The sequence below is a fragment of the Littorina saxatilis genome, linkage group LG12 (genome assembly GCF_037325665.1).
Source record: "Littorina saxatilis isolate snail1 linkage group LG12, US_GU_Lsax_2.0, whole genome shotgun sequence".
Taxonomy (NCBI): Eukaryota; Metazoa; Mollusca; class Gastropoda; order Littorinimorpha; family Littorinidae; genus Littorina; species Littorina saxatilis.
Window position 1 is genome coordinate 82831788 of NC_090256.1, and position 26510 is coordinate 82858297.

General features: G+C 40.9%; 1 protein-coding gene across 1 annotated transcript in view; it reads right to left on the bottom strand.

The window, feature by feature from the left end:
• LOC138982952 (macrophage mannose receptor 1-like) overlaps positions 1 to 26510 on the bottom strand; it is a 54632-nt gene that overhangs the window by 19061 nt on the left and 9061 nt on the right. Inside the window, exons 2-6 of the mRNA XM_070356350.1 lie at positions 17149 to 17324; positions 15548 to 15687; positions 13978 to 14111; positions 2301 to 2485; positions 1204 to 1337 (exon numbers count right to left, since the gene is read on the bottom strand). Of these exons, the coding sequence (XP_070212451.1) occupies positions 1204 to 1337; positions 2301 to 2485; positions 13978 to 14111; positions 15548 to 15687; positions 17149 to 17324 (769 nt within the window). The remainder of the gene's footprint in view (positions 1 to 1203; positions 1338 to 2300; positions 2486 to 13977; positions 14112 to 15547; positions 15688 to 17148; positions 17325 to 26510) is intronic.

Genomic DNA, 26510 nt, shown 5'->3' on the forward strand with positions numbered 1-26510 from the left:
TGTTTAGGTGTCAGTATAATCAGCCACCTGCACGTGTGGCAGAATGACCGAGGTCTTTTACGTGCCACTGTGTTCGACACGGGGGTGGGACATGGATACCGTCTCGGGGTCTGTACAGAAAGCTGACCTGTCTTCGTCCCGGCTTGCAATCGCGTACTGCCAAATTCGTAGATAAAGGTTCGCTTATTGTAGACAACAACGGAATAAATATGCAAACGTAAAGGAGGGGGTGGGGGAGGGGGGGGGGGGGTGTGTCCCGCTGAAGTGCCAGTAAGCTAGGCAGTGAGTACCCATTATATATCCCATAGTCCCCATCGTAACAGCTCGAGTACAGGAAGTTCTCAGGGAGAAAAGCCGTCAAAAGAAAAACAGAAGAAAAGAATACATGCTGTGCGCCCATACGCTCAGATGAATAACGTTTTTATTTTACAACTTCTTTATCTTCCTTCTGTCTAAGTTCTAACTTTATGAGACAAGATATCTAGGGTCCGCCACAGGCCAATACTTTGCGCCAAGCCCTAACAGTCATAGCTACACCATAAGATCTTTGGCTACACCACATGCGTCAAATGTCGATTAGTTTTCATTTTGTTTAACATGCAAGGAAACGCGTTAAAAAAAAGATGCAAGCTGAATAATGAGTTCCTGTCACTATTCAGCGCCAGAAGGCAGCGAGTGAGAGGAGATGGGAACGGCTATCAAGAAACCTGGTCCGAGAACAGTTGTCTTTTTCAAGGTCTATAAAATGTCGCTCCCCTACGACCTAAGGTGATTCCTGGACTACTTAACCTTCACCGGATCACGCTTTGGACGACACAGTCCGGATCATGTGGGTCGTGTACCACCTATACTTTCTAAAGAAGAATTCGACGTAAAAAGTATGGGTCGTACACGACCCACACCATCCGAATAAGGATAAACACAGTGGAATTCCTTCTTTAATTTCATATGGGTCGTCTTCGACCCAAAACATCTGGATCCGGACTGTGGCAGTAGTTCAAATTACTTCATCATTTATTGATTTGTTTGTTCACAAAGATTATCCTTCAAAACGAAGTCGATAGGAACGTTAAATGGTGTGTGAGGAAGTCTCAATCAAAAACTCCCAATAGTTTTTAGAAATATAGACACTATTTGAGGCTCTGGGTCGTCAACGACCCAGGAAGCACGGTGAAGGTTGTAGCTACCTGCGGCCATACTTACACATAACCTGCGCTGAAAGGCGTGTTGCCGTTGCCGGCCCATATGAAGGTGCCCTCAGTATCTATGTCATTCAAACCTGTCCAGTACACCTGGCGTGTTGATTGCACCAAAGGTAAATTTTCAGCCAGAAAGGTCTGCCAGAAACAGGGTGAAAACAATAAGTACTGTTATTAACTGTGTAATTCTTATTAATAACAGTGTAATTCGTATTATCTTATTCCAATGAAAAGGGGTAACTATTCAAAGAATCAAATTTACATTGTCCTTATGGTAGGCTGGTGAGAGAGAGAGAGAGAGAGAGAGAGAGAGAGAGAGAGAGAGAGAGAGAGAGAGAGAGAGAGAGAGACAGACAGAGAGACAGACAGAGAGAGACAGAGAGAGAGAGAGAGAGAGAGAGAGAGCGAGAGAGAGACACACACAGACAGACAGACAAACAGACAGACAGGCAGACAGACGGACATAACACACACACACACACACACACACACACACACACACACACACACACACACACACACACACACACACACACACACACACACACATATCTTTTTGACCTCTCTTTCGACTAAGCAAAATCTCTGACGTCAAAAGTTCGAAAAGACGTCATGACGTTAACAATAACGCAAACATGGCTTTTGAGAACTAAGTTTGTCTAATATCAGCAGGAAATAAATGTAATGCAAAAACTTGACAAATACAATAAAAATCGATAGGTCTGGCCTCCGATCTCCCAGGTTAACTTATGTGCGAACCTGCTATAGTGCCTTGTCCCCCGTTCGTGTGTAAACGTAATCACAAGACCAAGTGCGCACGAAAAAGATCATGTAATCCATGGCAGATTTCGGTGGGTAATAGAAACACGAACATATTAATTAAGCATGCATCCCCCAAAAGCGACGTATGGCTGCCTGAATGGCGGGGTAAAAACGGTCATATAGGCTACGTAAACGATCGTGGGAGTAGGCCTATCAACCCATGAACAAAGACGAAAAAGAAGATAGGTCTGGCCGGATGGAGATTTCGATTACGGTACATTCACACAAAACCAGTAACACAGGAAAACTCTGGTCAGCATACACACCGCATAAACCCACCTGAACGTTCTGGTCGGTGATGCCAATGAGACGTGCCTTGCGGTTATCGTTGAAGGGGGACAGGGACTCGCAGGTCTTGCGAGCCTGTGCCCAGGTGGCCAGGGCTGTCCAGTTCGTGCTGCCGACCAGGTAACAGCGGTTAGATCCCAGGTAGGCGTCAATCCAGCGGTCTGGGCAAGACTCGGCTGAAAGGTGACGGAGTAAAAGTAAGCGTAAGCGTTTCAAAAAGAGAAAATTGATAAGGCTAGCTGTGTTCTTGCGTTGTTGCTTAACTCCAAAAAACAATGCAAGGAAGAACACTTTTGAGAAAAAACAATGATGCTTTCAGCCTCTTACACATTACAACCTCTCTCACACTGATTTAGCGCAAGTAACAAAGAGACGTACAGAGAGAGAGAGAGAGAGACAGAGAGACAGACAGACAGACAGACAGACAAAGCAAAACGTAAGAAAAACGTTATGCACAAAAATTATCCAGTCCTCACTCCCAACCCCAATTCACCCATCAACCCTGAACACACACACACACACACACACACACACACACACACACACACACACACACACACACACACACACATACATACATACACGCACGCACGCACGCAAAAACACACACACACACAAACACACACACACACACACACAAACACACACACACACACACACACACACACACACACACACACACACACACACACACACACACACACACACACACACACACACACACACACACACACACAAATGCATTGCAGTTGGTGACATTATATAAATGCATTGCTTTTGTCACGTACACACATATACTGTAAAAGGAAAAAAGGAAAAATGCGAATGTGCAAGTCCAACAGGTGACTGCGTTTGCCACAAAGGTTACACGGGTAACGATAATTAAAATTGCACACATATACTGTAAAAAGTAACGTTAATTAAAAATGATTTGTCATCATTTTCACGAGTTTTCATTCACAGCCAGCTGGGAAATAAATCTCATGTTCCCCAAGCAATAAATCCCCGGTTCCCATAGTTGCAGGAAGCAGGTTATACATGGATAATCAAAAGCAAACCCAATAGAAACGCTCGGGGATTCTTCGGCTCTTTTCATTGGCGTTTCCCCAGACCTAGACAGACGACACTGCTTTGCAAAGTTCCAAAAACGAACTGGCAAACTGGCAAGAAATACAAAACTACTTCATGAAAGGTCATAAATTCATCACAAACAAATGAAACCTAGCGATATGTTTTCTTTTCTTACAAAGTCAAGGAGTGCGTGTATCCGTGTTTCGATACACAGACGTTCGGAGAAACACGAACGTCAAACCAATTGACCCCTGACACACAATTTTTGACCCGTGCACAAGACGTTGTATTGATAAACGAAGCGCAAATAATAAAAAAATAATAAAAGCAAAGAACATTGCAACAAGAAATGCAAACATCTAACAAAGCCGAGCAAGCAGAATGACAGGTCTAATGAAAAACCAAAGAGACAATGAGTCGGAAACAAGATCACGAGTCTTTCCTTCGCTGCACGATGCAAATCTTCTGTGACCTTTGACCAAACGTAGCTTCCACATTCGATCTCTAAGCTTAAATATTTACAACTGAAAAACGATGGGGTGGAATACTGAGAAGAACCAAACACTGTACATAGAACTGTGCATCCTCAAACCTGACCCGGCGACTTATCTCAACATGTATGAACTCAAAACACAGAGAAAGTTGCTTTCACACGCCAGCTTTGATTGCAACAACGTGCCGGGGCCCCAAAACATGTATTATCAAAACGGAATTCGTGTTTCTCCCTGTGTTGATTTTGCACTTATTTTCTCACTACCAAAATGATGACAAAAACGATGTTTGGTGGTTTGTTGTCAGATCAGTTATTTTGTCGGTCCTCGGGAGGCATATCGACTTTTGTTTCCTATTTATTGACCGCGGCCTTCGGCCTTGGTCAATAAATAAGAAACAAAAGACGATATGCTCCCCCTTGGACCGACAATAAAGCTGGTCTGTCAACAACCCATCAAACATCTTATAACATTCACAAATATATCGACCCAACGGTCTTTTAAGTGCACAGACAAACAATAACGAAAACTTATCTGGCTGATTTTTCCTTCCGCCTGCCACGAAGCCGCAAGCGAATCTTGTATTGTTTTGTCAATAACAAACGTTCCAACAACCTACCTTTCTTGTTTTTTGATTTCGTATTATCATTAGATTAAAACCCTCCCATGGGCGAGGGCTGGATGTAAAAAAGCACCTGTTTGCTTATACCATTACCCTCGTTAATACAGAATGTGTCTTGTCTTGTCTTGTCTTGTCTTGTCTTGTCTTGTCTTGTCTTGTCTTGTCTTGTCTTGTCTTGTCTTGTCTCTCTCTCTCTCTCATTCTCTCTCGCTTTCTCTTTCTCTCGCTCTCTCTTATCCCGAATACGGTCACTTAGAAGAGCGTATTTCCCAAGAAAGAAATTTAAGAAAAATATTTTTTTGTTTTAATAATATTTCCAAAAAATCTCTGTAAAGTGTATCAGTAGTTTTTGAGGAGTATTTAAGGGGTTACTTGTGTGTTCAAATCGCGTGAAAGAAACATTACACATTTTGTGCACAGGTTCCTTTAAGCAATATGGACACATCTGTGCAAAGAAAAAAGGGGGTCGACGTATTAACTTTTTTTTTAGAATTTTTTTACTGGGGGTTGTCAAGTACGATTTTGCGAAAAACACTGCGATTTTTAACATGATCCCAACTGACATATTTAGCTCTACAAATAATAAATGAGACATTAGTTTGTGTATATAAATGAATGGAGAGTATAACTTTATCATAAAACGGTACTTATCAACGTGCATTTTCAGAAAATGATCGAGGTTTATCGAGGGCGTACACATAAAATTATCACTCCTTTAGTAGTAAAAACGTATTTAAAAAAAATTCGCGTGAAAGAAACATTACACATTTTGTGCACAGGTTCCTCTAAGCAATATGGACACATCTGTGCAAAGAAAAAAGGGGGTCGACGTATTAATTTTTTTTTTAGAATTTTTTTACCGGGGGTTGTCAAGTACGATTTTGCGAAAAACACTGCGATTCTTAAGGGGTTACTTGTGTGTTCAAATCGCGTGAAAGAAACATTACACATTTTGTGCACAGGTTCCTTTAAGCAATATGGACACATCTGTGCAAAGAAAAAAAGAGGTTGACGTATTAACTTTTGTTTTAGAATTTTTTTACTGGGGGTTGTCAAGTACGATTTTGCGAAAAACACTGCGATTCTTAACATGATCCCGACTGACATATTTAGCTCTACAAATGATAAATGAAACATTAGTTTGTGTATATAAATGAATGGAGAGTATAACTTTATCATAAAACGGTACTTATCAACGTGCATTTTCAGAAAATGATCGAGGTTTCTCGAGGGCGTACACATAAAATTATCACTCCTTTAGTAGTAAAAACGTATTTAAAAAAAATTCGCTCGACAGAAACATAACTAAACTTGAACACAGCTAAGTTCACTGTATACATATACAATACCTGTAAACAAAATAAGTTGTTGCCTTATTGTCTGCTTCACAATTATTCCCGTACCAACCCCACCCCCATTATCTTGACTGACAAAAATGATAAAAAGAAATAATTTGGGAGCGCTGGACTTGTGATACATGAGTTTGAATCAGGGTGAAGGGTTGGGGGTCGGAACATTTGTGTGCAAAGTTTCATGAAGATCTGTCCAGTAAATTTCTATGAATCGCACACCACACACACACACACGTATATATAATATATATGGCCTGGGGCGATTGTAGCTTCCCTTCTTCGTGTCCAGCTCTCTCTCTCTCTCTCTCTCTCTCTCTCTCTCTCTCTCTCTCTCTTTGCGAATATGATTTTGAAGCGCATTACATAAAGTCGGTATCTGATATCTAAAGTCCTGATATTTTGGATGCGGAGGAATTTTTCCTGGTGATGATCTGAGGTAACGGAATTGTTCATGCACTCTGAGGGAATTTGACAGGTATCGGGGTGTGTGTGTGTGTGTGGGGGGGGGGGTTGGTGGTGTGGGGGGGGGTTGGTGGTGTGGGGGGGGCTTTTGTTGTGGGGTAAATGATTAAAACGCCTGCACCCTAACTATGAAAGCAGCCACACGCATACTCACAGAGACACAGAGGCACGCATGTTTGTGTGACGGTTTGCACGAATGACCATTGAAAATTAGTTTTTGATAAAAACAAGCGACATTTCCTTTGAGCACACAGGTGCTCAGCCAATGTGTATTGAAACTTGTTCAATTATCTCAAAATGTCATAACGTTTGGCAATATAATTATTTAACAACAACAAAAAGACTACCGGATTCCGTACATAAAAAAATCAGGGGCTGTAACAACAATTCGCGGCATTGGACTGTGGGAGCACGGACCTACATTCTAATGGATGGCTGGCTTTGGATCTAGGTCACTTTAGTGGGAATATCGGTCAACTTTGAAACCTGAGGACCAGCCACTTCCGGTTCCCCTTTCAGAGTTATGAGATTGCTGGGGCCGTAGAATTTTTCATCCAGTTTTGTCCTTTTTTTTCTCCAAAATTGATATTAGTCGGAAGAAACAAGCACACGTGTGACACGTGTGGTGGGGGTATTTCCCGGCGAGTTTTCAGTGTTGTTATGGGGGCGAGGACGCCCCCATTCTATACGGATAGTTTAGAGGTTGACCATGGGCAGCGCCATTTTGTTGTGAAATACGTCATCAGTTTGTGTACACAGGAAGTTGTGAAATCCGTCACCCTATGGGAGGGGTGACGTCAAAATTGGTCATCACAGAGTTTGTGTAACACAGGAAGTTGTGAAATACGTCACCCTATGGGAGGGGTGACGTCAAAATTGTTCAACAAAAACATGATATTTCGCATTGTGCAGGGTCAACTGCAACAAACTCAAACCGAGCCATTCATACCTAGCTGTATTTGAGAGACTTATATACCCGACATTTTTATTTCTTATTTTTAGCACAGGTGTAGGAAAAATCATGAACCAAAATGTTATTTATTTTCTAATTTAACATTTTTTTTACAAATATGACCATGGTCTTTTAAACATACAGTGACATTAAACATTGTTATGTTAAAAAAAAGAAAAAAGAAATAAAGCTTTTGTGCACAAATCAGAAAATACATTGTACATTTTACCTACAGGCCAAACTGTGTCTGTTGGCGGCAGAGGGCCCAGCAAGTTGCTATTTTTAGATCGATTAAAAGTTGTCAAGAACAGGCGCTTACATTTGGATGTGTCCACTGATAGTAGGTTTGGTTGTGATCAATCAGAATGATGTAGGAATAAAAATGTATGACAGTTTGGTATGATGACATGTAATTCAAATATGCTGAAATGTAATATTATACATGATATAATATTATTATGGCTGTTGCCATGACCATGAACCCCAAGAAAGGTTTAATGTTATGTAAAATCAAAATACCAAAATCAAGCACCTACTAATCTGGTCTTCGGTGCGGCTTGGACCAAAAAAGGATGGACACGCAACTCGCTCAGCCAGCCAGCGCTGCGAGACTTACAGCGGCCAACTTCGCCGCGGCGCGCTCATTGGCTAAGTATTGAACTTGCGTCAAGGCCGATGCGCGTAGATTCCCAGAATGTTTACTTGTGGTTAGATTCTTCGACAGCATTCGCAGAGTAACGTGATATCAGTTTTCAATTGTTCGTTCACTTATATTGCTTTCAGATTTAACACACAAGAAACAGTAGCACGGTTTTCGTTGCGAAAATGTGCATTGGCAGTGCTACGCGATCGAATTGTGTATTATGTACACGCGGTGTTCTTCTCAGGAAAAGACCGAAGCGACATGTGACGTCAGTTGTTCAGCCCGCGAGCGGTGGGATGGGGGGGTTCACATGGTTTGTTTGTTTCAGAACCACACCCATATACACACATTTCACATGTAAACCATTTGTCCGCCCCCTGTCGATATTTATCGACTAAGTTCCTTGTTGTTGTTGCGAAGCGAAGCGGCTTCCCAGTGCGGAAGGCAGGCAGTTTGTGCATCAAACAATGTTGTTGTGATGGATGGATGAGTGAGTGATGAGGGTGAATGAGTTAGTTAAACTGTGACTGAATATCTATTGATTTATTGATATTAAAGTGAACATTAGGGGGGGGGGGGGTTCGAAATGCACCATTGTGCACTCGCCTTGATGTAAGGAACACTACTGCAGTCTCTAACAGCTTCAAAGTGGGTTAGACAGGCTCTTGATAAAGACTGAGGAAAAATGTGCCAAATCACACATTGTCTTGAAAGAAGGAAAAATCTTCATTTGTCACCTTTCTGCACTTTTTTGACTTTGAGTGCATAGCCACAATGGTCACAGACAAGATGCAGCAAACAGATTTGAAAAAGACCCCAAACTGAACTTGTTATGACTATTTGTAACCCCTCTCACCTTTTTGACTTGGCCGTACCCAAGCAAAAAGGCAAAAAAAATCATAACTAATTCCATGTTGATTTTTGGTGGGGTGGACCTATTGTTCCAGACTCGCCTTGATTAGAGCAACACTAGTGCAGTGTCCAACAGCTTTTAAAATTTGTTTTGACCTCTTGACAATGTACATGTCAACAATCCCTGACTATCCCTGACTGTTGTGTAGTAAGAAAAAAATCTTCATTTTTCCCCTTTCTCCACCTTTTTGAGTGTCAGTGCATAGCCACAATGGTCACAGAAAAGATGCAGCAAACAGATTTGAAAAAGACCCAAAAGTGAACTTGTTATGACTATTTCTAACCTTTCCTACCTTGTTCACTTGGCCGTACCCAAGTCAAAAAATCATAACTAATTCCATGTTGATTTTTGGTGGGGTGGACCTATTGTTCCAGACTCGCCTTGATTAGAGCAACACTAGTGCAGTGTTCAACAGCTTTTAAAATTTGTTTTGACCTCTTGACAATGTACATGTAAACATGTAACCCTAATCCCTGACTGTTGTGCAGTAAGAACAAATCTTCATTTCTCCCCTTTCTCCACTTTTTTGTGTGTCAGTGCATAGCCACAATGGTCACAGAAAAGATGCATCAAACAGATTTGAAAAAGACCCAAAACTGAATTTGTTATGAATATTTCTCATCTTTTTTGGACTTAAAAAAATTTGTCCAAAAAAAAACAACACCCAAAATCTTCATTTTTCCCTTCTTCAAAATTTGTCCAAAAAAAAACAACACCCAAAATCTTCATTTTTCCCTTCTTCACCTTTTTGACTGTCAGTGCATAGCCACAATGGTCACAGAAAAGATGCAGCAAACAGATTTGAAAAAGACCCCAAACTGAACTTGTTATGACTATTTGTAACCCCTCTCACCTTTTTGACTTGGCCGTACCCAAGCAAAAAGGCAAAAAAAATCATAACTAATTCCATGTTGACTTTTTGGTGGGGTGGACCTATTGTTCCAGACTCGCCTTGATTAGAGCAACACTAGTGCAGTGTCCAACAGCTTTTAAAATTTGTTTTGACCTCTTGACAATGTACATGTCAACAATCCCTGACTATCCCTGACTGTTGTGTAGTAAGAAAAAAATCTTCATTTTTCCCCTTTCTCCACCTTTTTGAGTGTCAGTGCATAGCCACAACGGTCACAGAAAAGATGCAGCAAACAGATTTGAAAAAGACCCAAAAGTGAACTTGTTATGACTATTTCTAACCTTTCCTACCTTGTTCACTTGGCCGTACCCAAGTCAAAAAATCATAACTAATTCCATGTTGACTTTTTGGTGGGGTGGACCTATTGTTCCAGACTCGCCTTGATTAGAGCAACACTAATGCAGTGTTCAACAGCTTTTAAAATTTGTTTTGACCTCTTGACAATGTACTTGTAAACATGTAACACTAATCCCTGACTGTTGTGCAGTAAGAACAAATCTTCATTTCTCCCCTTTCTCCACTTATTTGTGTGTCAGTGCATAGCCACAATGGTCACAGAAAAAATGCATCAAACAGATTTGAAAAAGACCCAAAACTGAATTTGTTATGAATATTTCTCATCTTTTTCTCCACTTTCTCTTTCATGAGGAAGGGATAATCACACATAGTACGCCAGTGAGGTTAGAATGGTGAGGTGGGGTCTGAGGCTGGTAAGGGATTTGGGGGTAGGACCGACGAGAGGGCACGGATTCGGCGGTTCGCCGTGTCGAGTCAACTTCATATAGATCTGTGCAGGCGATCAACAGCCCCAGCCGATCTGGATCTGTTCAAGTCAAAAGTAAAGTCAAGGATACGAAGAAGTTTACCGAAAAACATCGATCCCAAGGACTCATGTTGTAACTTTTCAAAGCAGTTACATTCAATCAAAGCTCTATCCACATTAAACCGAACGGGAATCGTCGAAGATCCACGCAACTTCACTGCAATGTCGAAAACGAACTCATAATGTCACCGCAGATCTATAGTTGGTTTTGGTTTTGTGTCGCAGCAAAGAAACGAAGCAAATCTCCGGCTTTTATTTCACACTAAAAAACCGTTCATTTAGCGGGTTATCAAAATATATTTCTTTGAGGTTGCAAGGCAATGGCATCGCTGAGATGTACTCCTTCGAACACACGACACAGGTTAGAAATTGACTTCATTTGGGCGCTTTTTACGGCCAAAACAGAGTGAGCTTTTTGACGGGTTTATGGAAAAATCACTTCGGGGGCAGGTCTAAAATCCTGTGTACAGTGCCAAATCATACATCATCCAAAAGAGCAAAGTATGTTCTTTATTCTAACATATGGGCTAGGGTAAGTCATAGATATAAATAGACAGTGTCTGTCTATTATATCTGTATAGGCAAGTGTATTCCATTCCTTCGATAGTCTCGTCATCTACACTTGCGTGAACAATGCAATTTTGATGCATATTATGTTTTGCATAAAAGACCTGCGAGATTTGTAGAAGTCAAAACAACAACTTACAGTCCAGCCTCTCAACTTTCGTTCCATGCAATTTGTTTGTCTGTACGTATAGACTGAGGGGTGCCCCGAAATGATTTGTAATCACAACATTCACAGACTTCAAATACGCCATTGAAAACTCGTCCACGTGCGTTTTAGATATATACTTGGGTGACTAAAACTGTCGTACCTACCAAAGGCCGCTTCGCGTAAGAAAATGACTACCAGAGTCGCAAGGCTCGGGATTTTTTTTACAAGAAATTTATATTTCGTTGTTCTAGTCCGAATGAATATGAAGATATGGCGAGTTGAAAACGCCGATTCTTTCGTCAGAAACACGTCTGTTTCCACACCGGAAAGAAGGAATGGACTGAGCTACTAGAAGCACGGCGCCGTGCGTACAATCGATCGAATGATGTTATTCACACAATACCATTTGGCGATCTCTAAAAAATCATTTAAAAACGAACTAGTTGACATGTAATGAAACTATTTACTGAAATCAAGAAGTATCTTAGTTCTAGCCGTGCATATGACACACCCTTTCGCGAAAGCACACTGAACCGTGCGTATACGCATTCGCACCCGCAAACCACCAACCCAGGCGGGTTATCCAAATCCAGATCCAGATCCAGATCCAAGGGAAGTAAATCAGTGAGTATAAACATGAGCAAGAACCGCAACCCGAACACACTCGTAACACCTTAATGCATCGTCGAACCTTATACTTTTACAACTCTTTTGGTAATTCATATTTTGTTTCCTTTTTTTTTTTTCTTGACTGAGCGCTATTTTGAAAAAAAATATCTTTGTACTAAATTACCTTGCTCTGTTATGTTCTGTTCCCATGTTTCTTTCCTTCGCTTTGGTGTGCTGTTTTTTGCCGAGAAAAACGAAACGCCTCACAAAATCTAAGCTGTTTTTGTGGAAAGAAACAGAACGCCCCCGGAAAATCTAAGCTGGTTTTGTGTTTAGAGAAAAACAGAATGGCCCTCAAAATGAATTAGCATTTTGGAATGAAGAATATTTATTTTCTACACATTTTGTTTGCGTTTGTTTTGTGAGCGTCTAAAAATGCAATTTCCATGCATGTGAGGAGAGAATGCGAGAGTTATTGGGCGAATTCGGAATGAGGAAGGGTGAGAGCAAGTGAGATTTGCTCTGCATTCGTGAATTATCATGCCTGGATCATCCTTTAGGAGTTTAAATGCTGGAGTGTTGAATTGGGTGCGTGGAGTAGAAAGTTAGAGCAATGTGTGAGTGTGTGTGTGTGTGTGTGTGTGTGTGTGTGTGTGTGTGTGTGTGTGTGTGTGTGTGTGTGTGTGTGTGTGTGTGTGTGTGTGTGTGAGTGTGTGTGTGTATGTGTGTGTGCGCGTGTTTGTGTGTATGTGTGTGTGTGTGTTTGTAAGTGTATGTATGTGTATGTGTGTGTGTGTGTGTGTGTGTGTGTGTATGTATATATATATGTGTGTGTGTGTGTGTGTGTGTATATATATATATATATATATGTGTGTGTGTGTGTGTGTGTGTGTGTGTGTGTGTCTGTCTGTCTGTCTGCTTGTCTGTCTAGCTTTCTGTGTGTCTTTCAGTGTGAGTACAATAGACAACAAAGTGTTTGTTCTTGTCCTTATCATTCCTTTTGCGTTGCTTAAAGGCTGACATAGTCCTATTTAATTAGTTTAATTACTTCCAGGGCTTTTCCCATCGTTGCGGGGATGTATAAATTAAGCTTCCTGCAAAGTTTTAGGTTTGAAGTCCTTACCAATTACGATAAATAATTCATTCTTTATTGCATTGTTTAGCAACAGTTCTCCAGGACTTGGGCTATTTTTAGACCGTTGACGTCACTTCGTGACGTTTCGTAAACCAAAGATGGCGTTTGAGACTGTTCTGTTTACATTCGACACTATCAACACCACTTTACAATACTGAAATAATTTTTTTCTGTGTTCGAAAGCTACAGCCAATCGTTATTATATCCCCTTAGGTACAGTTTTATAACATTATTGGCACATGTAAACAATATGAATTAATTAATGAACGCTACGAATATGGCAGCCTTTAAGTTACATAAAAACATAGTGCATGTAAAAATAAAATTGACATGAATGATAAAGGTTCGTGATTTCATAGCTTCAAATCAAACTACACGGAAAACATGCTCATGCGCAAAAGGGATAACAAAAAAATCTTCAGCAATAAATACCACCAGTATCATAAAAAAGTAAATAGTAGCAATTTATTAGTTCAATTAGGTGATTCATCAACTGCAGTAACCTACTGAGATAAAACTGACACCATACCAAGGACGAATAAGGAAACGCCCACACCTCAAGACAGCTTTTGCCACGAATTAGTCGCTTCGGATTTGATATAGTTTCCATGACAACCGCGGGTTGTAATCAATCATGGATGCATTCGCTGCGGCGTATTATGAGCTACTTTCAACCCTCCTTCTGTGCAGTCCTCCCATGACGCCTTCCGGCCGGTGTGTTTGTCTGTCTGTGCTTCTGTGTGTCTCTCTGCGTCTCTCTGTCTCTGCCTCTTGTACACTTGGCACACGCAAGGACAGACAGACAGAGAGAAAGACAGACAGACAACCAGGCCGACACACACACACACACAAACACACACAAACACACACACACACACACACACACACACACACACACACACACACACACACACAACACACTATACACACTACACACACACACAGCAATCTCTACTGCCATACGTACTATCCTGTCTGTTAAACTCGCAGATGTAGGCGTGTTTGTTGCTGCAGTCCTCAATGGTCAGTGTGGCCTGAATGCTGACCTGGACACAGTCCTTGCCCGGCGTGTTGTCCGGCTCTCTGTCCCAGTGTCTGCCCCTGCACCATTATGGTCATCGTCATTACACCCCCGGTATAGGGGTGTGTATAGGTTTCGCTCGATGTGTTTGTTTGTTTGTTTGGGTGTGTGTTTGTGTTCGCATATAGATCTCAAGAATAAACGGACCGATCGTCACCAAACTTGGTGAACAGGTTCTATACATTCCTGAGACGGTCCTTACAAAAATTGGGACCAGTCAAACACACGGTTAGGGAGTTATTGGTGGATTAAGATTCTACAAGGACTTATAGCGGGACATATTAATGGTCAAAGGGAAATAACCTTCTCAGTTGGTGGCAGTGAGAATGGTTATTTCCCTTTGACCAACGGGGGTGTTTTTCCTACCTCGGAGGAATTTCTTGTTTTTATTGGCGTTGTGATGACTAGTGTTATCGTCGTTTCTGTCGTCGTTGTTGCTCTCGTAGTTATTGTCATCGCAGATAACATTTTCATTTTTATGTCATCACTTTTAACATTGTTATTGTAAATGTCATCAAATGCAACATTTTCATTGTAGTTGTCATCGAAGTAAACATTCTCATTGTTATTGTCATCGCAGTTTACATTGTCATTGTTGTTGTCATCGCCGTTATCGTTGTCTCCATCGTTGTTGTCTTCGTCATCATCAATACCGTCCTCATCTAAGACTTTATTGTTGATCATATTTTCAAAAACATTATCACAACTGTCCAGTTACTTTTTGCGTGAACATTTTTGACCCAAAACATCATCATCATCATCATCATCATCATCATCATCATCATCATCATCATCATCATCATCATCATCATCATCATAATGACAACTACGTTGACGATGAAGATGACGACGACCACCATTACTATCACGAAGACAATGATCACGACAACAGCGATGGCAATGATATGGACTACTACTACTACTTCTACTAAGTAGTCTTAAGAAGTCTTACATCGCGCGCGTATCTCCAGACTCGGACTCAAGGCGCAGGGATCTATTTATGCCGTGTGAGATGGAATTTTTTACACAATACATCACGCATTCACATCGACCAGCACATCGCAGCCATTTCGGCGCATATCCTACTTTTCACGGCCTATTATTCCAAGTCACACGGGTATTTTGGTGGACATTTTTTATCTATGCCTATACAATTTTGCCAGGAAAGACCCTTTTGTCAATCGTGGGATCTTTAACGTGCACACCCCAATGTAGTGTACACGAAGGGACCTCGGATTTTCGTCTCATCCGAAAGACTAGCACTTGAACCCACCACCTAGGTTAGGAAAGGGGGGAGAAAATTGCTAACGCCCTGACCCAGGGTCGAACTCTCAACCTCTCGCTTCCGAGCGCAAGTGCGTTACCACTCGGCCACCCAGTAGAAGATGATGATAACGATTTGGACGTCGACGATGATGATGATGACTATGACGCTGACAAATATGACGTCACTCACACGACTTCATCGATGGGAAACTCGTCGTTGCCCCACATGAAGCTGGACTTGGTGGCGGCTCCCTGGTTGAGGGGCAGGTCGTTAAGGGCCGTCCAGTAGTCGTCTGCCGGGTATATCTTCAGGTTCTTCTTGATGAACATCTGAAACACACTTTTCTATTACTTTACCAAATCCAAGAACAAAGAGACTGTTTATTTATTATTAGTTATTTATTATTCATTTATTACTTTACCATCCCATTGCCGGGAAACTCAGTGGAAAGCTTGCAGCAACAAGAGTCGCGTTTCTCGTGTGTGTGCGGTGTTTAGGTGTTATCAGCCACGTGTATTTATGGCAGCATGACCGATGTCTTTTTTTGTGCCACAATTGTGACACCAGGGGTGGAGTCTGCATACCCTGCACATGCAGTTGACCCGTGTCCGTCCGGGCCAGCTGGATGCGAACCCGTGACACAAGGATCATAAATTCAGTCGGTGTTCTGCCAACTGAGCAACCAGTCCCCACACAGAGTACTATACGGACCTGCAGAGCACTGCCACCTTCATCGCAGAGACACGACTAAGAGTGTCCATCTGACGAACGACAAACAGAAGAAGAAAAAGGCTGATTGCCCACGCTCGAGAGCTCAAATGTAGTATTTGAAGTTGAAATCTCCTTTGCGACAGAATAGCTCAGTTGGTAAAGCGCCCGCTCATGCGCTTATCCTTACTTTTGTGATCCCGGTTTCGATCCTCTTCGCCGGCAATATTTGTTTTTTTTCTGAACTCGTAATTCTTGTATTTTATTCATTTTATTCATTCCAAACGTTTTGGATGATGTAATGAATCGAAATAATAAAAAAACGTTGCCCACGTGAAAGTAGATTATACAAGTGAAATGTGTTTTGTGTGTGTGTGTGTGTGTGTGTGTGTGTGTGTGTGTGTGTGTGTGTGTGTGTGTGTGTGTGTGTGTGTGTGTGTGTGTGAGCATTATATTTGTTCGTGCTTGTCACCTTTAGTGCGTGCATGCGAAGACTAATTTCTGGCGGAGTGAGCAGAAGAGATCGCCTGGATCCAACGGCCATGAAGGCGGGGTCACCAAGTGCGATAAAATGCATCAGAACATCGTCTATTGAGTTGTCATGACACTGAGAGGAACTACCGTGTCATATTGCCACACAAGCATACAGGTAGATAGATGTGTAACGTTTTAAACCTAACTACTCAATGGCTCGCTTCATTGCATCTGTAAGCTGGACTGGCTTGTGTCAACAACAAAAATTCTGTTTTAAATGAAATCGTAAAAAAAGGGGATTAAAAAGTTACACACCTCATCCTAAACAATTGCAATATGTTCCCTTGGGACGTTTTCAGGAAATCTCTCGCCTTCAATCTCGAAATGGATCCTAGGTCAAATTTCACAGTTATTCAGGACTCGGAGTTGTGTAACCTTCATACAGCGGAACCCCCTTTTACCACCCCCCTCCCCCCCCCCCCCCCCCCCCCCCCGGGTTAAGACTATTTTAACACGCTGTTTTCTCAGATCTCCTGTTCATTTCCTCTGTAAATCTACCTCCTTGTTGAGACTTTATTAGTTCTACAGTACAGTACATCCTCACTCACGTATTCATCTGCCGTCTCTATCCTCAGCAGATGACCTTGTACGTCCGAGCACTCGTCCCCAGCAGAGTCCCACGTGATCTTCTGCGAAGCGTTGTTGAAGAACATGTAGCAGTTGCTCTGCCAGCTTATCCAGCCGTCTGGACACTGGGTCAGGGTGATCTGACCTTGACCCAGGCCTGTGAAGAGTGCATGGTGAGATGGGTAATAGAGAAAGTTGATGCCAGCACAGAGAGAGAGAGAGAGAGAGAGAGAGATTCAGATTCAGATTCAGATTCAAAACTTTAATACAAAGGGATAAAGGTTTTAGGCAATGCCTAATCTTCCAACCTGTCCCTTTTAGACATACATGACATTATACATTACAATCATATATTTATATAACATGTATTGAACAGCCAAACGAATAACTAATTAACTAAGAATTTGTAATCAGGTTAAAAGTAACAAAACACTAGTTATAATAACGTGGTTCATTGATTAATAAAATGATGATTAAGATGTTATGCAGTAACAGTTATGATTTTAAAGCGTAGGGAGAGAATTATTTTTGACAAAGATATTTTCGAACATTTTTTTTAAAAGATGAAAGGGTTTGACATGTTTTACAGTACATTGGAAGTATATTCCACACAAGCGATCCCCAGTAGGATAAACTAGATTTATACAAATCAATGCGTGGGAGCGGTAGCGTATAATTCAAAAGCCTCGCTCTACCAGGAGGACGCTCAAACAGGTCTTGAATGTATGAAGGTGTTTCATGGTTGTACATTTTAAACATGAAAACACTAGCATTTAAAAAGAACTGCTGATGTAGCGGAAGAATGTTCAGTTGAGTGTATTTTTCTTGAGTAGTCATATTGGGATCTCGGTTTAATAACTTTACACCTCTCTTGTGAAGTGTGTTTATTTTCTTTATATGAACATCACTGGCATTGCACCAGACAGTAGATGCATAGCAAATGTGAGAGAGACAGTGTGCGTGGAAAAACATTTTGAGGGCATCCACAGAAACAACGCACCAGAGCTTGTTAAGTAAGAAAAGGTTCCTAGAAACTCGTTTATAAACTGTATCAATGTGAGAGCGCCAGTTAAGTTCATCATCAATTACAACTCCAAGCACACGGTGTTGATGGACTTGAGCAATGCTAACTGTACCATGCATAAGATCAAGGCTCAGAGGCTGTCGCTGGTGTTTTTGTCTTGTGGTTATTAACATGCTTTTTGTTTTCTTAGGATGCAGTGCCATTCTGTTACAATTACACCAATCATTAATATTTGCTATACTTTCTTGGAGTACTTTTCTTATGAGATTTATATCTGTATTACTGCTGTGAAGTGTTGAGTCATCCGCAAAAAGATCAAGTACAGCATTTTCTTGTTTGAGGTGTAATGGTAAATCATTAATGTATAGTCCAAACAGTAAGGGACCAAGGATAGAACCTTGTGGGACTCCACATTTTACAGTGCCTTGTGATGAATATGAACCGTTTAGGTAGACTGCTTGTTTCCTATCTGACAGATATGATGTAAAAAAGGACACAGATGAGCTATTTTGCAGGTAAATAAGTAATTTGTCTAACAAAATAGCGTGATCAACTAAGTCAAATGCTTTCCTGAGATCAAGGAATACCGCTCCAACCATTTCACGATTGTTTATTGCTTTTAGCCAGGTATCACAGAGCCGGGTAAGGGCAGTATGACATGAATGTTTAGGACGAAAACCTGATTGATAAGGATGAAAAATATTGTTTTCTTCAACATATTTAAGGAGATGGGTGTGTATATGCTTTTCCAGGGGTTTAGACAGTATAGAGAGAATAGATATCGGTCTGTAGTTGTCAAGGCTATCGGTGTCTTTTGACTTTGGTACTGGAATAACTTTAGCCGTTTTAAACACTGATGGGAAGACATTCTTCCTGATAGAGAGATTGTATACATGGGTTAAACTGTTTACAATATAAGGAAGTGACATTTTTACAATTTGTGAATTAAGATTGTTTGTGTCCATTGTTTTTTTGTTATTTAGTTTAGAAATTAGTGCACCAACTTCAACGACTGTGATTACAGGTATATCAAACGAGTCAGATGGCAAAAGTTTCTCATTACAAAATTGACTGAGTACTTCAGGCACCTTATAGCCAATCTGATCAGAACTGGCTGAGGAATCAAGAACATTGTCGGTCATAGATAGAAAGTAACTATTACAATCATCAGCAGTTATATTAGGATTAATACAGGATGGGGCTTTGCGTGATTTACTAGTCAGTTCATTCATTGCACGCCAAATTTGACATATGTCATTTTTATCTATTATAAGATTTTGAAAATATTTCTTTTTTGCAAGTTTCACCAATTCAGAAATTTTGTTTCGCATTTTTTTGTAAAGTTCAAACTGTTTAATTTTTTTTAGAAAATCTCGAACTAACATAGCATCTTTAATTTCACCTGTCATCCAGTTCGGTACAGTCGAAAATTTAACTCTTTTCCTGCGGATTGGAGCATGTCTGTCAACAACAGATAATAATGTTCTGACAAATAACAATGCAGCTTCTTCAGGATCAAAACAATTTGACACCAATTGGAAATTTGCCAAACTTAAGTCAAGTAAAAACGCAGACTTGTCAAATTTTTTAAAACATCTATACGTGATATAGGTATGACCTTTTGACATTACCTTTGGTCGTTTACACGACCAAGTGCACGTGATCGGTTTATGGTCACTCATGCAAATATTAGATGTTGAAGCATTTAGAACCATGCTATCATTGTTCGTGTATATATGATCCAGAAGAGTTGAAGACATGCTAGTTACTCTTGTGGGCTCTTTTATAAGTTGAGTAATACCTAGCGATTCAGTTTTGTCAAGCCATTGAGACTGGTTTACTAACATGTTAATATTAAAGTCTCCCAATAATAGCATATTACAATTGCACACGTTGACTTTGTCCATCATATCTATAAAGTCATCAAACCATTCATCCGTGCAGGCGGGATTTCTGTATAAGAATCCAACTAGAATAGGAGATGAATTGTTTGGCCTTACTTCTAGCCAAATACACTCTACACTCTGTGGTTCAAGGTCATGCCGGCGTTTTACAACATGAAAACAATCGTTGTGCACATACACACCGATTCCCGTGTGATTTGGATGAGCAGCATCACGTCTTATAAAAGAATAATTCTGAATCTCAACAGAATCATCATTATGCTTTAGGTTTGACAGTCTTGTCTCTGTTAACCCAAGTAGATGAAGCGATGGTGACGTATTGAGAAGTAAACTGACATCATGCAGTTTGTTCCCCAAGTGATATACGTTCACGTGTCCAATGTTTAATCCACTTTTTGAACGCATATTTATACAGAATGAACACAATTAACTTACAAGGTTATTTGAAAAGAGGCAGCTGACTCAGACTCAGGACTTCGGTTAAAACGAAACCGTTTATATCCTAACACAATAACTGATATTGCAAAAAGCGACACAGATGCACACCGCTGGGTTTAAATGGAAGATAGTGCTCTAGATAGTAGATCAAACATTAACTTTTTGTCGAGGGCACTCAGAGCCTCTGATCTCATGCTCTGTTGATGCAGAGACATATGTTCAGGTCTATACAATTCTGGCAGCTGTTGACGTGGCATATTAGGGAAATGGAAGAGAGGAGGTTTTTGTTCCTGTGAGTGCCATCCGAGGTGCTGATCCAGGTTTCTTGCACTGATCCGAGAGAGAGAGGGAGAGAGAGAGACAGAGACAGAGACAGACAGAGACAGACAGAGACAGAGACAGAGACAGAGGGACAGATCGACGGACGGACAGACAAACAACCGGACGAACGGATGGACGGACAGAAAGTCAAGACACTGAGTGAGAGAAAGAGAGAGAGAGACTGTGTCGGTGTGTCAGTGTGTGTGTGTGTGTGTGTGTGTGTGTGTGTGTGTGTGTGTGTGTGTGTGTGTGTGTGTGTGTGTGTGTGTGTGTGTGTGTGTGTGTGTGTGTTTGTCTGTGTGTTTGTCTGTCTCTGTGTCTGTCTGTCAATGTGCATGTGTGAGTGTGAGTGTGAGTGTGTGTGTGTGTGTGTGTGTGTGTGTGTGTGTGTGTGTGTGTGTGTGTGTGTGTGTGTGTGTGTGTGTGTGTGTGTGTGTGTGCCTGCTGTACCCAAAATGGATTACTGTTTTCGTAAGAGGAGTAACATTTTCGCACGAGAATTTTACTCGAGTGTGCACCTGTTGTGGGGAGTAGTTTACTCGTGCTTCATCGGTCCTCAACTACATTTTTTTTTTTTTTTTTTTTTTTTTTTTGGGGGGGGGTCTACATAACTTGTGTCTGGGCTTTTGCCTGGGATAAAAGCATCCTTCCACTTGATCACATACCAGCAATCTACTGCATGGCTACTTTCTTCACAGAGTCAGATCTACTTTCTTCACAGAGTCAGATCTACTTTCTTCACAGAGTCAGATCTACTTTCTTCGCAGAGTCAGATCTACTTTCTTCACAGAGTCAGATCTACTTTCTTCACAGAGTCAGATCTACTTTCTTCGCAGAGTCAGATCTACTTTCTTCACACTCACAGAGTCAGATTTGTTTGGCAGAAATTATTGTGCAACTGACAGCAATGTCAATCTGTACAATCAGTCAATGTGCAACAGTTAATTCGCGGGGAAAAAAGTCCTGCTCTGCACATGAAGCAGCGAGGCTGTTCATTTTTGGTATGCTTCCAAATGGAAGGATGGTATCCCATATAAAGACCTGAACGAGTGTGTTCAGGAAGGTCTACAATGGTAGGGAAGTGCATGTACCTTTAAATTGGTCATTAGATTACAAACTGCACACACATTTACATTTTCACCGTTATCTCATTATCTCATACAGTGGAACCCCCTTTTACGACCTTCAAAAATCCAAGAAACTCAGGTCTTAAAAGTGAGGGAGTCTTAAAATGGGGGTAAGGCCTAAAAAAAAAATAGATGTGGTTACGGTAACCCGACCTACCCTATTTTTAGGGGCCGACCCTATAACTTTTTATTACATTTGTCAAAAAAAACACCCACAAAAAACAAGAAAACGAGTGCAGAAAACGCAATGAAAGCGAAAGCGCTCGAGTCGCACACTTATTTCCCTGTCAAGTAGGTTTAATTTGTACACATTAGAAAAAAAAGTTAAAAAAAAAAAGTGATTGCCTACCTTCCTACCCTATTTTATTTGGCTATGTTACCGTAACCACACCTATTTTTTGGGGGGGCCTAACTCTACAGAAGCTGTTTACAGAACATCTGAGAGAGGAAGGTCTACCGTCGCGATATAACCTTGAATGGTTGAAAACGACGTTAAACACCAAATAAAGAAAGAAAGAAAGGAGGGTCTTAAAAAGGAGGAAGTCTTAAATTGGAGGGAGGGGGAAGGGAGGGGGGGGGGGGGTAAAAGGGGGGTTCCACAGTATAGCAATCTCTGAGTCTGTCTTCAATGCAGTCACAAAGTGAACCCTGTCGAGTGTTGCACTATCAGTTAAAGGTCGACAATACCCGTCTAATCACACATATACTCTCTACATCTGGGGCATGAATGATTTACCTCTCATCTGGGTTTGCGGTTTGAAGGAGCGATGTCCATTGCACATAACTGATAGCGTGAATCCAATGTGTAAAAGTTACGCTAAATGTGTTTCTATGCCACAATGGCTGATCGCCCGCTGATAGCTGAGGTTCTACATCATATAAAGATCGATAGATTCCGCACCGTGTACAATCATGACCACGTTCATTCATCACGACACTGTCCCGGTTTTAGCACGGAATAAACGCTGTTTTACATATAGTCAAGTTTTGACTGAATGTTTTAACATAGATGGGGAGTCGAAACGAGGGTCGTGATGTGTGTGTGTGTGTGTGTGTCTCTCTGTGTGTGTGTATTTGTAGAGCGATTCAGAGAAAACTACTGGACCAATCTTCATGAAACTTTAAGTAAGAGTTCCTGAGAATGATATCCCCAGATGTTTTTTTCATTGAGAATAGAGAGAGAACTCGAACTCGAACTTGAACTCGAAAACTTTATTACCGAGGGATGATAGCATTAGGTCCATATGGTCCTTTCTTACAGCTAGTCCCTACTATAATACACACATGAAACGAAGAACAAGTATGAAGAATAAAACAAGTCGCGTAAGGCGAAATTACTGCATTATTTTAGTCAAGCTGTGGAACTCACAGAATGAAACTGAACGTAGTCCGCCGCTTGTGCAAAAGGCAGTGAAAGTGACGAGCCTGTTTGGCGCGGTAGCGATTGCGCTGTGCTTCATAGCACGCTTTACTGTACCTCTCTTCGTTTTAACTTTCTGAGCGTGTTTTTAATCCAAACATATCATATCTATATGTTTTTGGAATCAGGAACCGACAAGGAATAAGATGAAATAGTTTTTAAAACGATTTCGGAAAGTTAATTTTGATCATAATTTTTATATTTTTAATTTTCAGAGCTTGTTTTTAATCTAAATATAACATATGTATATGTTTTTGGAATCAGAAAATGACGAAGAATAAGATGAAATTGTTTTTGGATCGTGTAATAAATTTTTTTTCTAATTACAAGTTTCCGATTTTTAATGACCAAACTCACTCATTAGTTTTTAAGCCACCAAGCTGAAATGCAATACCAAACCCCGGCCTTCGTCGAAGATTGATTTGCCAAAATTTCAATCAATTTAATGAAAAAATGAGGGTGTGACAGTGCCGCCTCAACTTTTACAAAAAGCCGGATATGACGTCATCAAAGGTATTTATCGAAAAAAAGAAAAAAACGTCCGGGGATATCATACCCAGGAACTCTCATGTCAAATTTCATAAAGATCGGCCCAGTAGTTTAGTCTGAATCGCTCTACACACACACACAGACAGACAGACAGACACACATACACCACGACCCTCGTCTCGATTCCCCCCTCTATGTTAAAACATTTAGTCAAAACTTGACTAAATGTAAAAAGAAACCAAATAAAACACAATCATGTAGAGAAAAGTATAACAAACATTAGTGTGCTTGTGGAAGCATATTATACATTATCTCTTTTACGGCACCCGCACACACTCGCACAAATTGTACACCGACTTATTCGTTAGAGAGGTGCTTTCGGAGCTGTCTTTTAAAAGAAGATAATGACAGACATGACTTAATATTTACAGGTAGTGAATTCCAAAGGAACGCACCAGAATAAGAAAAACTAGTTTTAAACAAATCGATGCGGGGCCTTGGCAAGGCAAGGTTATTTTAATATGACGGAGATGATTATTTTGAAGAGTTGTACGTATAAGATATGTTGGGGCGTCCTTATAGACGACTTTATACATAAATGAACATTTATTATACAAAAGCTGCTTCTTTAAGCTTAACATCCCAATACTTTTCATCTGTTCCTTTGTAGAAAGAGATGGACTGGGCAGAACTAGTTTAGCAGCTCTACGCTGGAGCGATTTCAGCTTCTTCAAGTCAATCAATCAATCAATATGAGGCTTATATCGCGCGTATTCCGTGGGTACAGTTCTAAGCGCAGGGATTTTTTAAATATTTTTTTTATTTCTTTTAATTTTTTTATGCAATTTATATCGCGCACATATTCAAGGCGCAGGGATTTATTCATGCCGTGTGAGATGGAATTTTGTTTACACAATACATCACGCATTCACATCGACCAGCAGATCGCAGCCATTTCGGCGCATATCCTACTTTTCACGGCCTATTATTCCAAGTCACACGGGTATTTTGGTGGACATTTTTATCTATGCCTATATAATTTTGCCATGAAAGACCCTTTTGTCAATCGTGGGATCTTTAACGTGCACACCCCAATGTAGTGTACACGAAGGGACCTCGGTTTTTCGTCTCATCCAAAAGACTAGCACTTGAACCCACCACCTAGGTTAGGAAAGGGGGGAGAAAATTGCTAACGCCCTGACCCAGGGTCGAACTCGCAACCTCTCGCTTCCGAGCGCAAGTGCGTTACCACTCGGCCACCCAGTCCACCTTCACTACACCCGTCCCATACTATGGAAGCATAATCAATATGGGGTTTTATGTGGGCATTGTAAAATAGTTTTCTTGTGTCTAGATTAATAATGCTTTGTAACTTTGACAAAAGAAATAGGTTTTTAGCATTTTTTTGCAGATTCCATTGATGTGAGTCTGCCATTTGAGATTATTATCAACAGTAAGTCCCAGTAAACGGTGCTCAGATACTTGCTCAATGGAGTGCTCATTTAGGGACAGACTCAGAGTCATTTCTGAAAGTTGATGTTTTTGGCGAGTGCTGATTATCATAGACTTTGTGTGAATGCCCCTGCCAAGGAGCCTTCTGTGTATCTAGATTCTTTTTGTTTTGCTTGTGTTTTTTAGTCTTGCTTCTAGCTGGACTCGCATGCGACTTTCCGTGGTGGTGGCTTCCCCTTTTTGTTCTTTCACTTTTATTATCTTATTTCACTTTTGTCCCTATTTGTTCCCATTTTGCAGCCACCTCTGTAGGTTCGCGTGCGGGTCTAGCTCGCTCTTTATCTTTTATTTTTCTTTATTTAAGTATGAGCGTCCTGGTACGAACTTTGTTTTGTTATAATGACGTTAAATATTGTAACGAACTAATTTATAAACAAGGTAGTGTGGCCGGCGTTTTTCTGATTTTAATTTCATGTGCCTGTATGGCTCACGCTGGACAGCCTATGGAGTTTTTCCCCGGAGAGCACGGGACGCATGTTTTGCAACAGTAATATTGTAGTAACGCGCAGTATTTTTAGTTCACCTCTGTGGTGGATAGCCTGTATTCGTCGTCACTTACTGGGAAGCCGTTCACGGAACAAGATGTTTTAGGATAGATAGATTTTTTTGCTCTGTTCCGGGGCCCAGTGTTTTCTGCCAGCCTCCAGTTTTGTTTTTAAGTTATTTTGTAGTTCAGGTTCAGTTGCTCGCCTTGAGTCTGTTTTAGATTATTGATGCTGTCAAAGGCGAGTATCCATTTCTGACTATGTTTCTTTATTTACCGAATTCGTGTAATTTTAGTTTTGAATCTTTGTCTTCTGTCCGTTTCTGTGTCTTCTGTCCGTTTCTGTGTCTTCTGTCCGTTTCTTTGTCTTCTGTCCGTTTCTGTGTCTTCTGTCCGTTTCTGTGTCTTCTGTCCGTTTCTGTGTCTTCTGTCCGTTTCTGTGTCTTCTTTCCGTCTCTGTGTCTTCTGTCCGTTTCTTTGTCTTCTTTCCGTCTCTGTGTCTTCTGTCCGTTTCTTTGTCTTCTTTCCGTTTCTGTGTCCTACGTTTATTCTATGTAGGGTTTTTCTAACATATTTTTGTCTTGGTGATTTTTTATTGATTTGCCGCCATCTTGTTTCGGCCGC